The sequence below is a fragment of the Danio aesculapii genome, chromosome 17 (genome assembly GCF_903798145.1).
Source record: "Danio aesculapii chromosome 17, fDanAes4.1, whole genome shotgun sequence".
NCBI classification, from domain to species: Eukaryota; Metazoa; Chordata; class Actinopteri; order Cypriniformes; family Danionidae; genus Danio; species Danio aesculapii.
In genome coordinates this window covers 27,937,545-27,950,457 of record NC_079451.1, presented here as the reverse complement: position 1 = coordinate 27,950,457, position 12,913 = coordinate 27,937,545, and the positions used below count along the sequence as shown (strand labels likewise).

The following is a 12,913-nucleotide window of genomic DNA, read 5'->3' as shown; positions in this document are numbered from 1 at the left end:
ATTTAGAGGTTTTTGCATTTAAACTCTTCATATACAGTTGAAGTCAAAATTATTATTAAACCCCCTGAATTATTAGCCCACCTGTTTATTTTTTTCCCCAATTTCTGTTTAACAGAGAGATTTTTTTCAACACATTTCTAAACATAATAGTTTTAATAACTTATTTCTAATAACTGATTTGTTTTATCTTTGCCATGATGACAGTAAATAATATTTGACTAGATATTTTTCAAGACACTTCTATACAGCTTAAAGTGACATTTAAAGGCTTAACTAGGTTAATTAGGTTAACTAGGCAGGTTAGGGTAATTAAGTTACTGTATATCGATGGTTTATTCTGTAGATTATCGAAAATATATATAGCTTAAAGGGGCTAGTAATTTTGACCTTAATTTTATTATTATTTTTTTAAACTGCTTTTATTCTAGCCGAAATAAAACAAATAAGGCTTTCTCCAGAAGAAAAAGTATTATCAGACATACTGTGAAAATTTCTTTGCTCTGTTAAACATCATTTGGGAAATACTTAAAAAAGAAAAAATGCAAATGGTGCTAATAATTCTGACTTCAACTGTACATAGCACAAAATCTCTCTTGAGAACAATCACATACAGTTTGTACATAAAGCCCAAATTCTCCAGATGTTAATTGGCGGAAGGAAAATAAGGTTTTAGAAACTAAATAACTTTAATAACAATTGTCATGAGAGAGTTTTTTCAGAATGATTTCATAGGTAGGTGTATGATGCGAATCAAATAATGCAAATGTAAAAGACTAGCTGATCCAGTTCATCAGCTTTCAACAGATAAGCAGAAGTAGTTGCTGAAACAGTAACTGTCCTGACAAGCCTAATCCAGTAAAGCTGTTTGGTAAAGTGGTGATATAACATAATTAAAGTTCAGTTATCAGACTAACATGTAAATGTGTATCTGGTATGATGTGTAATGAAGCATAAAGTTATGTTTCTTGTCAAAACTTCATTTAATAATTAAAAATCTCTATTTAAAGAACATACAGAGCAAAAGTAAAAGAAGAAAAATAAATACATCACAATAAGTCCAGTTCACAAACAGGAAATCAGTCACCAATGGCATAAAGGAAATCTACAGATATTCTAAAAATCTTTTTTTATTTCTTCCTGTAACACACACACACACACACTTATGAAAAAGGATTTCCCCGCTATGAATTGTTCCTGGAGCAAGAAACCATCGCCAATTTTCATAATTTCCCACTATGTTGTTATCTTAAGTTCCGTGAGTCTTTTCATTTGAACGAGGTTTGTTATGACTACCAGTACTGTAAAGCTTTTGCCGGTAATGACAGTTCCTGTTCAAAAAGAGTCAAAATGGCATTAGCAGGCAAGAGAATTGGAAAGAATCAGATATGAAACTGTGTGAAGCCTTATTACGGGAAACATTAGCAGTTATACTAATCAAATTTAGTAATGTGATGCAGTCGAACCAGAAACTATTTTAAAACTCTGTCAAATGAGAGCTGTCAGCTAGAGCATCATAGCTTAATCTAGCTTCAGCAATACATTACATATTTTCAGTTATAAGAACTATACATGTTCACTGTAGTTACCATTTATGTAGTTCATCAGTAATCAAGGCACATGAAAACAGTCTGATTGTGAATTTCAGGATATATAAGCTCATATATAGGAGTCTTTTCACTCCTACACACAGTGCTTAAACTCAACGTCCAGCTCAGCTGAGTATAGAGAGATTTATTTCCAGCAAGATGTAGATTTCACTGTGTGCTAAGAGGTTAGTGTGACAAAATGGTACCGTAAGGGTACTGTGATGTCCAAGAAGAGAAGCAGACTTCAGAGCTTGCAGGAGGCCTGAGCTACTTTTGAATTGGTCCTTCTGTTGAGTGAATGACAGATGAATGAACCGGCGTCCAACAGTCTGGGCAGATCCACTCCCTAAAACACACAATCAACAGCTTGATCAACAGAGTGCTACAAGTCCTAAGACTATTAGTTAGTTGTACATCCAAAAGACACATTTAAAAAGAAAACCTTCACATTTAATATGTTTTCCACTAGATTCAGATGACTTTTAGTTAATTACGCGAGTTAAAATGAGTTTTTCAGGTTCTCATGCACTAAAATGATCACCAAGTTACAATATAAAAAGGTAGAGGAGTTAATTAACATTAGCTTTTTGTCATTAACAAATCTTTTCCTTTCTAGACACCAAAGGTTTGGGGTCAGTCATCAAGACTAAGAGTAAAAGCATATTAATGTGGCAAACATATATCTTTTTTTTTTTTTTTTTTTAAATGGCAGGGTTTTTTTTTCACTTGCGTGTTGTGAACCACAAGAGTTTACCAATTCACCACCTCTGGAAGTAGGCAAACATGACCAAGCTCAAACGCTTTTAGATACAGTAAGAGCGCCATAAATGAATATGGTTTTAACCATAGAGGAATAAATTACATAATAAATGTAGGTGTTTTTTTATTGTAAATCTATTATACAACAGTATTGTCTTTACTACACTGATGAGCATTAGGGTGTGTGTTCACTGAAGCTTTTCTCCCAAAGACAAGTGTATATATTTTGTAAGTTGTTGGGATGGAAGATTAGCATATTTTAGAATGTTGAGCATCCATATTACATAAACATCTGATCGCTCTGCAGTTTTTACATGCACTGACAGTTGGAGAAGCACTCACAGCGGAGCGTTTTTAGAAGAGGGGGCTGACATTTTCAGCTGCACAAATACTCTTTGATAGACGCGCATCCTTAGAGACTTCCTCTCAGCAACAGTTCATCTTTCTGACCTCAAACTCTAGAACAGTAGTGCACATTACAGCTGCACCATTTTCAAGTGTCCAGTCATTAAATCTGGTTTTTGTTAGAATGTTTAAAACTAATTCTGGAAAAACTGGCATTTTGACATAATTTATACACAAATGTAATTAATAATTAATCAAACAAACATAATAATTGATACACAAATAACAAGCTTAAGCACAAAGGAATGAAAAAGCAAATTAAATAAACAGTGCTTTGTGTATTTCTGGGGAGTCCAACAGTATGTAAAAAAATGTAAAAAAAAAAAATACTGTATAGCTTTCAATGTACAAGTTAAATACAATCAATCTCTGTTAAAACTGCAAATTTGATCATTTCTTACACCTGAAAGCTTTAAACTGGCTAATGTTTACACAGAAACAGGCCTTAAACACATGCAAACCTTTTTTATAGTTAAATTTTGCAATTAAACCGCAAGACACATGAGTTCCTTAATGTGGTGCCTGGTAAACTAGGACTTACAGTATGGATTCCCAGTCCATGCAGCATATAGACCACATCTTCAGTTGCCACATTCCCAGAGGCCCCTTGGGCATACGGACAGCCACCAAGCCCTGCAACAGACGAGTCCACGACACTTACCCCATTCTAGAAAACAAAACAGGAAAAAAGAGACGACATGTCATACTTAAATGCAGTGGTGTAAAGTAACAAATTACAAATACTCAAACTACTGTAATGGAGTAGTTATTCTCAGGAACTGTAATTTACCAAGTCATTTAAAAATGTGTACTTATACTTTCCCTTGAGTACATTTTTAGAGCAGTATCGGTACTTTTACTCCACTACTTTCCTTCAACCTGCAGTCACTACTTCATTTTTTCCTGTCTATCAGGATTAGAAAAATCAGTGCTGTGATTTCTGTCCAATCAAATCACACAGAATGTAAATCACATCATACTGAACTCCCTCAAGACTTTGGTGATTTACAATTGCAGCAAACTGTTTGGAAACATTAAAAGTTTCCAAAAGAAAATGTTTAAAATCTTTACACGAATTGACCCAGAGACTGTTTAGATGCATGTCACAGATGAGAAGATGACTGATGTTTACTGTATGATGAACGAAAGGGCCTTCAACACCCAGCAGGCATAAGACGTCAACAATGACATCAGATTGACATTGCACCCCAACGTCGTGGGGAGGTTGCATTTTGTTTGGAAATGAAAATTGGGTTGTTGTCAGAACTCAACGTCAGGTCGAAATCGATGTCCAACGTCAAACCTAAAATCAACCTCTAATGATGTTACAGCTTGATGTTGTGTGGACGTTACCACAATGATGTCTATCAGACGTTGGATTTTGGTTGCCATACCTGACGAATAAATGTCAGTACATGACGTTAGTTTAAGATGTTGGCTAGACGTTGGATTTTGGTCACTTTCTAACACAACCTAAAATCAACCAAATAACAATGTCATTTAACGTCGTTATTGAAAATCAAAATAAAGTTGTCCTCAGATGCTGGCTAGACATTGAATTTTGGTAACCTGACGTCACTACCTAAATCTAACCTAATATTAACGTCTTCTGTGTGTCATTGTGTGCCTGCTGAGCAATAACTAAATGAACTACAGAATATTACGTTTACACACATTGACAAATTACATGTCAATGCATCAGCTTTTTACAGTGTAATACTCACTACGAGTACTTTTGAAAGGTCTACTTTTAACTCATACTTAAAGTAATATTTACAACAGATACTTTTACTCTACTTGCACAACATTTTAGGGTAAGTAATGGCACTTTCACTAGAGTATGATTTTTCAGTACCCTTTCCAACACTGGTCATAATTTACTAACTATTTACTTATTTACTTGTCAAACATGTTTGAGATATTTTGAAGAAAGCTGGAAACCTGTAACCACCCTCTTCCATTGTATTTGTTTTTCCTACTATGCAAGTGAATGGTTACATGTTTTCAGCTTTCTTCAAAATATCTTCTTTTGTGTTCAACAGAAAAACGAAATTCATGAAGGTTTAAAACCACAAAACAGAATAAATGGTGAGTTAATTGTCTTTTTTTGGGTGAATTATCTGTTTAATATTAAACTAATGACGAAAATGTAAAACTAGTGGTACATATATCGATATATAATTTTTATTCGTTATTAGTAATAAATAATTCCCCTTTCTCTCTACACCAGTTGATAACCTGTTTAATGTATACGTTGAATTACACATTTATTTTTGTAGTAATGGTACTTTTACTTAGGTATGCTTTTTCAGTACTCTTTCCATCATTGCTTAATATGTAGTTTCAAAATTTAATCAACTCAGAAAACATCTTATGCATGCAAAGCGTGTATGTACTGTTTCTAATTACAGCATCCATCTTTCTTCCCCAACTTATGTAACTGTAAACAAGTAAAGTGTAAAAACGGAATAGTAAAATGTCATTATTCTTCTCATAGTTCATCCATCGAATATTAAAAAGCAAATTATTACAATTAACAAATTACTTTCAGCAGATCGTGAAAAATCCCAAAATCCTGAAACAAATCTTTCTGTAGGATCATTACATACATGATCAATTCTACTGTACTGAATGGTAAAAGAGAAAATAACCTTGAGGAACAAAACACAGTGAACTAAAAAAAAGAGCTGTCACATTAAAAAGATCAAGTGCACATTGTAAAAATATGAAAACTTAAATTACATCAACTTATTTACACCAAAACAATGTTTGTTCAACTTAATTTATTAGTTTTCAGTAAAAAAACTTTAATTATTGTTGATGTACCAATAATTTAAGTTGATCCTATGTTTTATTTTTCAGTATAACAATATTTTCATGTCAAAAACATATCAAAGACGTACCTTGTAATGGCCATTACTATGTGTATATACAACATTATGCATGTTGCCCTAGTTTAAGAGTTCCCCCAGTGCGTGCGCTGTGGGAGTCAGTCTGCGTGTGTGATAAAAGAGAGAAAGGAGCACGTGCGCAGCTCTTCCCCTGAAATGTTATACTTTTACATATCGTTTACTTTTATTTTGTATTGTAATTTTTGTGAAGGTGAAGGAGACTGAATATAAAGGTTTGAGTCTGAATGCCATTTTTGTGTTGAAGCTCTTTTTTCCAATGGCTATCGGGTGCAAAGCGTCAAAAGCTCTCACTCAGTGTTCACAACAATCTTATTATGTAAAACGATTTGTGTCAGTTCTTATAAAACTGGAAGTGCAACCCACAGTAGCGACATGTGGAAAAAGGTATATAAGAGTATGTCTCAGACAATAAAACAATACAAATATGAATTTTCCATCACGACAGCCATCATTCCACATACCTGTAATGCCACAAGTATGTTTGCCAGTGCTTGTCCATAAGTGTCATGACAGTGAACTGCTAAAGCCTCCACAGGAAGCTCTTTCTTCACAGCGTTCAGCATCTCCGTCATGCCGCCCGGAGTGCCCACTCCAATGGTGTCACCCAATGAAACCTCATAGCAGCCCATAGAATACAGTCGCTTAGCAACCTCCGCCACTTTGCTTGGTGACACCTTTCCTTCATATGGACACCCCAACACACAGGACACATAGCTGAGAAAAACAGAGCATTTGTCAGACACAAGACTATGATGTTAATGGGATTTTGGCAGAAGTCATTGAAAGACACTGGAATGTAGAGAATGCGGAGAAATGTGGAGAATGCAGAATGTGGTTGTTTTACCCTCGCACAGAAACGCCCTCCTGTTTGGCAGCTCTCATCACCTCCTCAAAGCGCACAAGACTCTCCTCCACCGAGCAGTTGATGTTCTTTTTACTGAAGAGCTCTGATGCAGCTCCAAATATGGCCACCTCTTTTGCACCAGCTTTCACCTGTGAAGATTGTTGTTGGCTTTTTTTTTTGGTAGATGTTTGCATAATGAATAGCATGATTTTCTCATTTTAATTTACAATAAAATGAGCAAAGCAAAAATATAAATAAACACATTTGTTAAAACTAAAAATTAATAAAAAGCTAAATCTAATCTACTGTAAAACTAAAAACAAAATAACATTAGATAAAATGCAAAACACACTTCTATAGGGGGTTTAAACCATTGTGTGGCAACATTGTGTGAATATAAATAGTCTCTAATGATAAAAATATATTGTTTTATAATCCCACTGCATAAAAACAGTCTGCAGAAACACTTTAATTGACATTCTGCCTTTGTACATGTCATCAGAGGGTAAAAGCCCCACCCATTAGTAACAAATTATCCCTCTTTAGCATAAACAGCACTGAGCGAGAAGCAGCCTTCCACCATTAGTTTTAACCGGTTGAAGATAATGTCAGTGACTGTAAACTCCATAGAGTCCATCTTCTGAGACTGCTTTTGACATTTTCAGCTCATCACAGAGATAAAATTACTTCTGTTTTAATCAGCTGCTATGAAAAAGCACAGCCTCATTTGAATTTAACGCAACAGTCACCAAACAGCACCTTTAGGTAAAAGCCTAAAAGGGGCAGTTTCAAAGAGCTATAAAACAATATTTGTGGGCTATTTTGAGTTAAACCTTCACACTCTATTGCATGCTAAAACTGAAATTTTCGTCCATAAGTTTCGCACGTTAAAAAATATTTTCGACCTCTCATTGTGTGAACTGTACTGACACACTGCCTTCGAAACTTTTGTCCGGCATAAAAAAAAATACAAATTTTTTAAAAAACAAATCGAACCAGGTTTGATTTTTTCCCCTTTTTGCATCTGAAAAAATGATTTGAAAGGTGTTTTGACAGTTTAGAGCCACCATACAAGCGAAAAGCTAAATACAGAATGTTGTAATTTGAGCTAAAGATAACTTTATGACAAACACAGAGCATAAAATAAAGACAGAATGTGGCGGACAGTTAAGAACCCCAATGCTGGATTTAGTGACTGGTGCACCTCTGCCCTGCTGTAGGTCCATACATTTGATGTACTGCCCATAGACAATGTTATAGAAAGCATGGTCCGCTTTCGGGCTGTTGCTTTGACACATCAACGCTACTACCATCTATTATAATGTCTATAGCTACTGCCCGTCTCTGTTCAGGATTTGTTTAAGTTTTTCTACTTTGGAGAAGAGAGCAAAACAAAAGCATCACTGTTTGAACTGACTCTTAAATGTTTTGCATTTTATTTGTAATGGACTGATTAATATGCATCGGACTCAGTGTGTAAGATTTGTTTACGTGACAAGTTTTTCACATATGAATATGAAAAAGACGCATACAAAAATTTCAGACTTCAGCATGCAAAGACCTTAAAAACATCAGAGACTCATTTTACATCTTGTAAAAAGGGACATAATAGGTCCCCTTTAAAATAAACACAACACACACAAAATTATTTAAACGGACACTGGTGCTCGGGAAAGACTTCACTGTCAAATGTTGAAAACAGATTTGTTGTTTAATGCTACTGTGGAAATGGAAATGTGGACACATACTGTTGCTTTTGATAAATGTAAAGTTCCCTTGTGATTGACACTACATTTTAAATATCCATTTAAGCCTTTACATAAGAATAAATTAAGTATTATAGCATATAACAGTTTGTGTTATATTTCACTTACAGCAGCCTGAAATCCCTTTAGGTTAGGGGTCAGAACAGGGTAATTCACTCCAGGTTTCTTGTGGAGGCCACGCATCACTTCCTCCTGATCAGCCATCTGCCAATCAAATGTTGCCAAACATCAGTGTTTATGTCAATAATAGATTTTTTTCATAGTTTTGATGGTGTGTTCTGAGTCTCACCTGAGGAACCCATTTAGGTGAAACAAAACTAGTGGCCTCAATGACAGGAAGTCCCGCTTCTGAGAGCATATCAATGAGCCGGATCTTCACCTCCGTGGGAACAATGGTCTGATGGACACAAGTTTGTTTCACAGAAATACACACACACACACACACACACACACACACACACACACACACATGCATAAAACACACACACTGATGAGTACAGTAAAAATGCAAAAAAAATAAAATTAGCTTTAAATCACAGGAATAATTTACATTTTGATTGAACTAGATTCAAAAAGAATGCCGAAAACTAACAATAGTTGTTGCAATTTTAACAGTTAAACGATCCGAAGCACCCATGTCACGTGACTAAAGGGATTCAAATCATCAAACATTTCAGAAGCGATTCGACACCTGGCAAATCTGCATTTGATTGACAGGGTGGGGAAAATGCTCTAGCTCATGTGTAGCTCAGTGGAACGTGCTTGTTACAGAGTAAATGAGTTCGAATCCTGACTTGCACAAATGCTCAGTAATTGTGACTTGATGTGTTTTCATTCATTAATTCATTCATTCTCTTTTCGTCCCTCTTAGTCCCTTTATCAATCTGGGGTCGTCATAGCTGAATGAATCGCCGACTTATCCAGCATTTTTTAACGCAGCAGATGCCCTTCCAGTTGTGACCCATCACTGGGAAGCACCCTCCCAGACTTTGGACTGCGGGGAAACCGGAGAAACTCCACACAGAAATGCCAACTGACCCAGCCGAGGCTCAAACCAGCGACCTTCTTACTGTAAGGCGACATCTCTACACATTGCGTCACCGCTTGATGTATTTTAATAGTGTTTATTTTTAATGACCAAAACAAGACATATTTATAAAGTGTTCAATGGGATGTCAGACCAATGTTAAAACAAAACACGTTACTAGAACAGAGCATTTAAAAACTAATGTCTAAAGCTGCATCACCTTGAATTCGAACCCTTTTCCTCTGCATGCTCAGGAACTCTCACCACTCCACTAAATCACTTGAAAAATGTATTGGGTGTTTAATACCTCAATTTGTGTGACTTTCTTTGCTGAAGCTGTTCTAGAGTACTACATAAAAAAAAAATCAACACTAGTTGTCGCTGTATAGATGAGTTTCGAAACATTTGCTTCAACTGTTTCATGAAGCCTCGCCCACCACTAACCAGAGGTAAGCAAACTCAGTCCTGAAGAGCCAGAGTATTGTATAGTATAGATTCAACTTCCTACAACACACCTGCCTGGAAGATTCTAGTATACTTCAAAAAAAAAAAAAAAAAAAAAAAAAAAAAAAGCTTGATTAACTAGTTCAGGTGTGTCTTATTGGGGTTGGAACATAACTCTGCAGGACACCGGCCCTCCAGGGCCGAGTTTGCTCACCCAACAGGGGTGTTTTAAACTGTTAAAACATCCGACAAATATGCATTTTTGATCAAATAAATGGAACACTTGTGAACAAAAACTTTGGACCGGTGGTGTATATATTTAACGCGGTGTCATATCCAACCCATAGTTTGAGAATTACCCATTTTTTTGTGTTTTTTTTTTGTAATTTTATTAGAAATTTATTGCATTTAGTATGCATTAACATACTTTTGTGAATTTAATTCAACGTGGACACCAAAAATGGGATGTCTAATTAGACAGGAAACATTGGACAGTCAAAACAGAAGAGTTTAACCTTATTTGCAGTACAACGCTGGGTTGTAGACAAAAAAACAAAACATTGTTGTAGCAAACAGAAACTTGTTCACCTTCTCATTCTGAAGTCCATCTCTGGGTCCAACCTCCACAATCTTTACCCTCTCTGGTAATGACTGAGAGGCAGCGGCAGACACACTCACCTGTCAAACAAACAAACACGCACGCACGCACGCACGCACGCACGCACGCACGCACATAAAAAACAAGCACATAAACAGACGAACGCACACAAATAAAATCAACACACAAATAAAAAAACACACAAACAGACCAAATGCCATAAACGCCTAGAAATGTCCCGGTACTGTACAGTACAAAGCTCATGATATGTATATTAAAAATCAAAAGCTATGTCGATAGAAAACAGTTTCTTCTAAAGAGACAAACACAAAACACGTATATCATTGTGACATTAGAAAATGAATCATGAACTCACGGATTTGAGCAGGGCGGACGCGGCACAGTGCAGAACGGGTCGGTGAACCCGAACAGACGCGAAAGGACCAGGAGCAACTCTCATCATGAGCGCCGCCATCTTCACACGCCCCCAATAAGCTTGACGTCATAGCCTCGCGATCCATCTCGCGATAATACGAGTTCAGTTTAGGTCAAAGACTGTAGGTTTTTTTTTACAGTCTATGGTTTAGATGCGTCTCCCTTAATATCTCTGCACCAATCATAGTCATCGGTGTATGGCATATGGCAAGCCGTTTTAATCTTTCAACTGTTCTAGTGTCTTTTTTCAGGCTACCAGAAAGTACCTATTTTATTTTAGACACAAGTATATCTTCCACCACATGCTAGTTATTTCATTAGATACTAGTACTTATTAGGTAGAAACTCCTTATTAGTAGTGCTTTTTGTTACATAGTAGGGTTAGGCTACTACCTATTAAATACTTTAGATATGAGACTATTGATTTCCAGAGAAAAGGACTTCTTGTTTTGTTAAGTAACTGTGCTGCTATGTTTGTATTCCCCATATTGTTCTTGCATTCTACAGAATAGGAAGTCATATGATTAAACCATTATAAAGTTATATTTGATCTATTTTAAGAAAAATTGCTATGGAGTGATCCCTCGCTATAACGAGGTTCATTTTGCGGTCTCGCAGTTTCGCTGATTTTTTAATGCAATTTGATGCAATTTGCTTTTCTCTACAGCGCATTTTGTTCTTCATCCTGATTAACTGTAGACCATTGTCAACCAATCTCGTCCGTGCCGTGTCTCCTGTTCAGTACAGAATGTGTTCAGCTTGCCAAATTTACATAAATCTTCAATCTTTGTTAGCAGAGTGACTCTGAAGTGCTGTACTGTATGTTTAGAATTTTCCTCCCCACAATGTCGACGAAAAGTTCTGCACCGTCAAAGGCACCTGCTGTAACACCCAAAAGGCAGAGGAAGATGCTAACCATCGCACAAAATGTTGAGCTTCTGGACATGCTAAAGGAAGGTAGAAGTTACGAGGCTGTAGGGTGCCATAACAGAAAAAAATAAATAAAGATCAAATGATTTTGATCTTTAGTTTCATTCTATATTGGGTTTATTTTTCTACTATAGTTTGAATTTTGATAGTGTGTAAACAAGAGAGAAAAGTGTAAAAATGTTAAGTGTATGAAGTGTGTAGTGAGCGGTTTTACAGCCTAAAAACTTCTATAATAATTAAAAAAAAATAAAGCGGACTACTTCACGGATTTCACCTATTGCGGGTTATTTTTAGAACGTAACTCCCATGAACAACGACGGTATTAGAAAATGTTTGCACCTGAAATCTTTGTATATTCCTACAATGTAAATTTCCAACAATACCATTTAAATCACATGGTTATATAAATATATATATATCTCTCTTAGAAAGCATATCTTAGAAATGTTAACAGTTGAAATGAAATGCCTTGTGTATATCTGCTTAAACAAATCAGTTTCTTATTTTAGTTTATTGTGCAGTGCTTAAATAAGGTGTTTGTTTAACCATCTGGTAAGTACATGTTCATTAAATTAGTATGGTGCCACCATGAATATAATGGTGATTTAATGAATGCTTATGGTATTTGTATATGGCTCCATGAACTGCTTTAAATGAGATGTTGCTTCCCTTTATAATGGGCTATATGCACAGCTAGTGTTTTTCAGCCAATGATCCTCTTGAAAGCCTTATGTGGCTATTTTCAATTTCATAAGGTTCCTTTTACATTATCGATGTTGTAATGTAATTCAAATATAATCAGTTAAATAAACCTAAGCATCCATTTGTTGTTTAAGCGTAATAGGAGATGAAATGCAGTTTAAATGCAGGCGCCGTCATTAGCAGCAGGCTAGCGCAGAAACTCCATTGAAAATACTGGGGTAAAATGAATTTCCATATTTTAGAGACATGGCGTGGAAAAATATAATTTAATGCAGTGCTTCTTGTTTGGTCTGATACCCACTTTATATTGTAACTCAGCCAGGCATCACTGTTTTTTTTTTTTTTAAAGAAATCAGATCTTAAATGCTGTGATTTTGAATGGAAGGACAATTAACCGGAAGCCCTCAGGCTGGCTGACTGAAATTAAAAGTCTGTGTGCATATACCCCATTGTCTGTTAATGTCATTATTGGCAGAAAGGGCTAAATTAAATTAAACTGAACTTG

At 35.8% G+C, this 12,913-nt stretch overlaps 1 protein-coding gene across 1 annotated transcript; it reads right to left on the bottom strand.

The window, feature by feature from the left end:
* Nucleotides 1-1,111: 1,111 nt before the first annotated feature.
* Nucleotides 1,112-10,824, bottom strand: hmgcl (3-hydroxy-3-methylglutaryl-CoA lyase). Its single transcript, XM_056476557.1, has 8 exons — nucleotides 10,718-10,824; nucleotides 10,332-10,421; nucleotides 8,562-8,669; nucleotides 8,381-8,476; nucleotides 6,507-6,655; nucleotides 6,124-6,376; nucleotides 3,292-3,417; nucleotides 1,112-1,932 (listed from the first exon to the last, which is right to left on the bottom strand). Exons 1-8 carry the CDS (start codon nucleotides 10,814-10,816, stop codon nucleotides 1,831-1,833), a joined length of 1,023 nt encoding a protein of 340 aa, XP_056332532.1. The 5' UTR covers nucleotides 10,817-10,824; the 3' UTR covers nucleotides 1,112-1,830.
* Nucleotides 10,825-12,913: the final 2,089 nt, after the last annotated feature.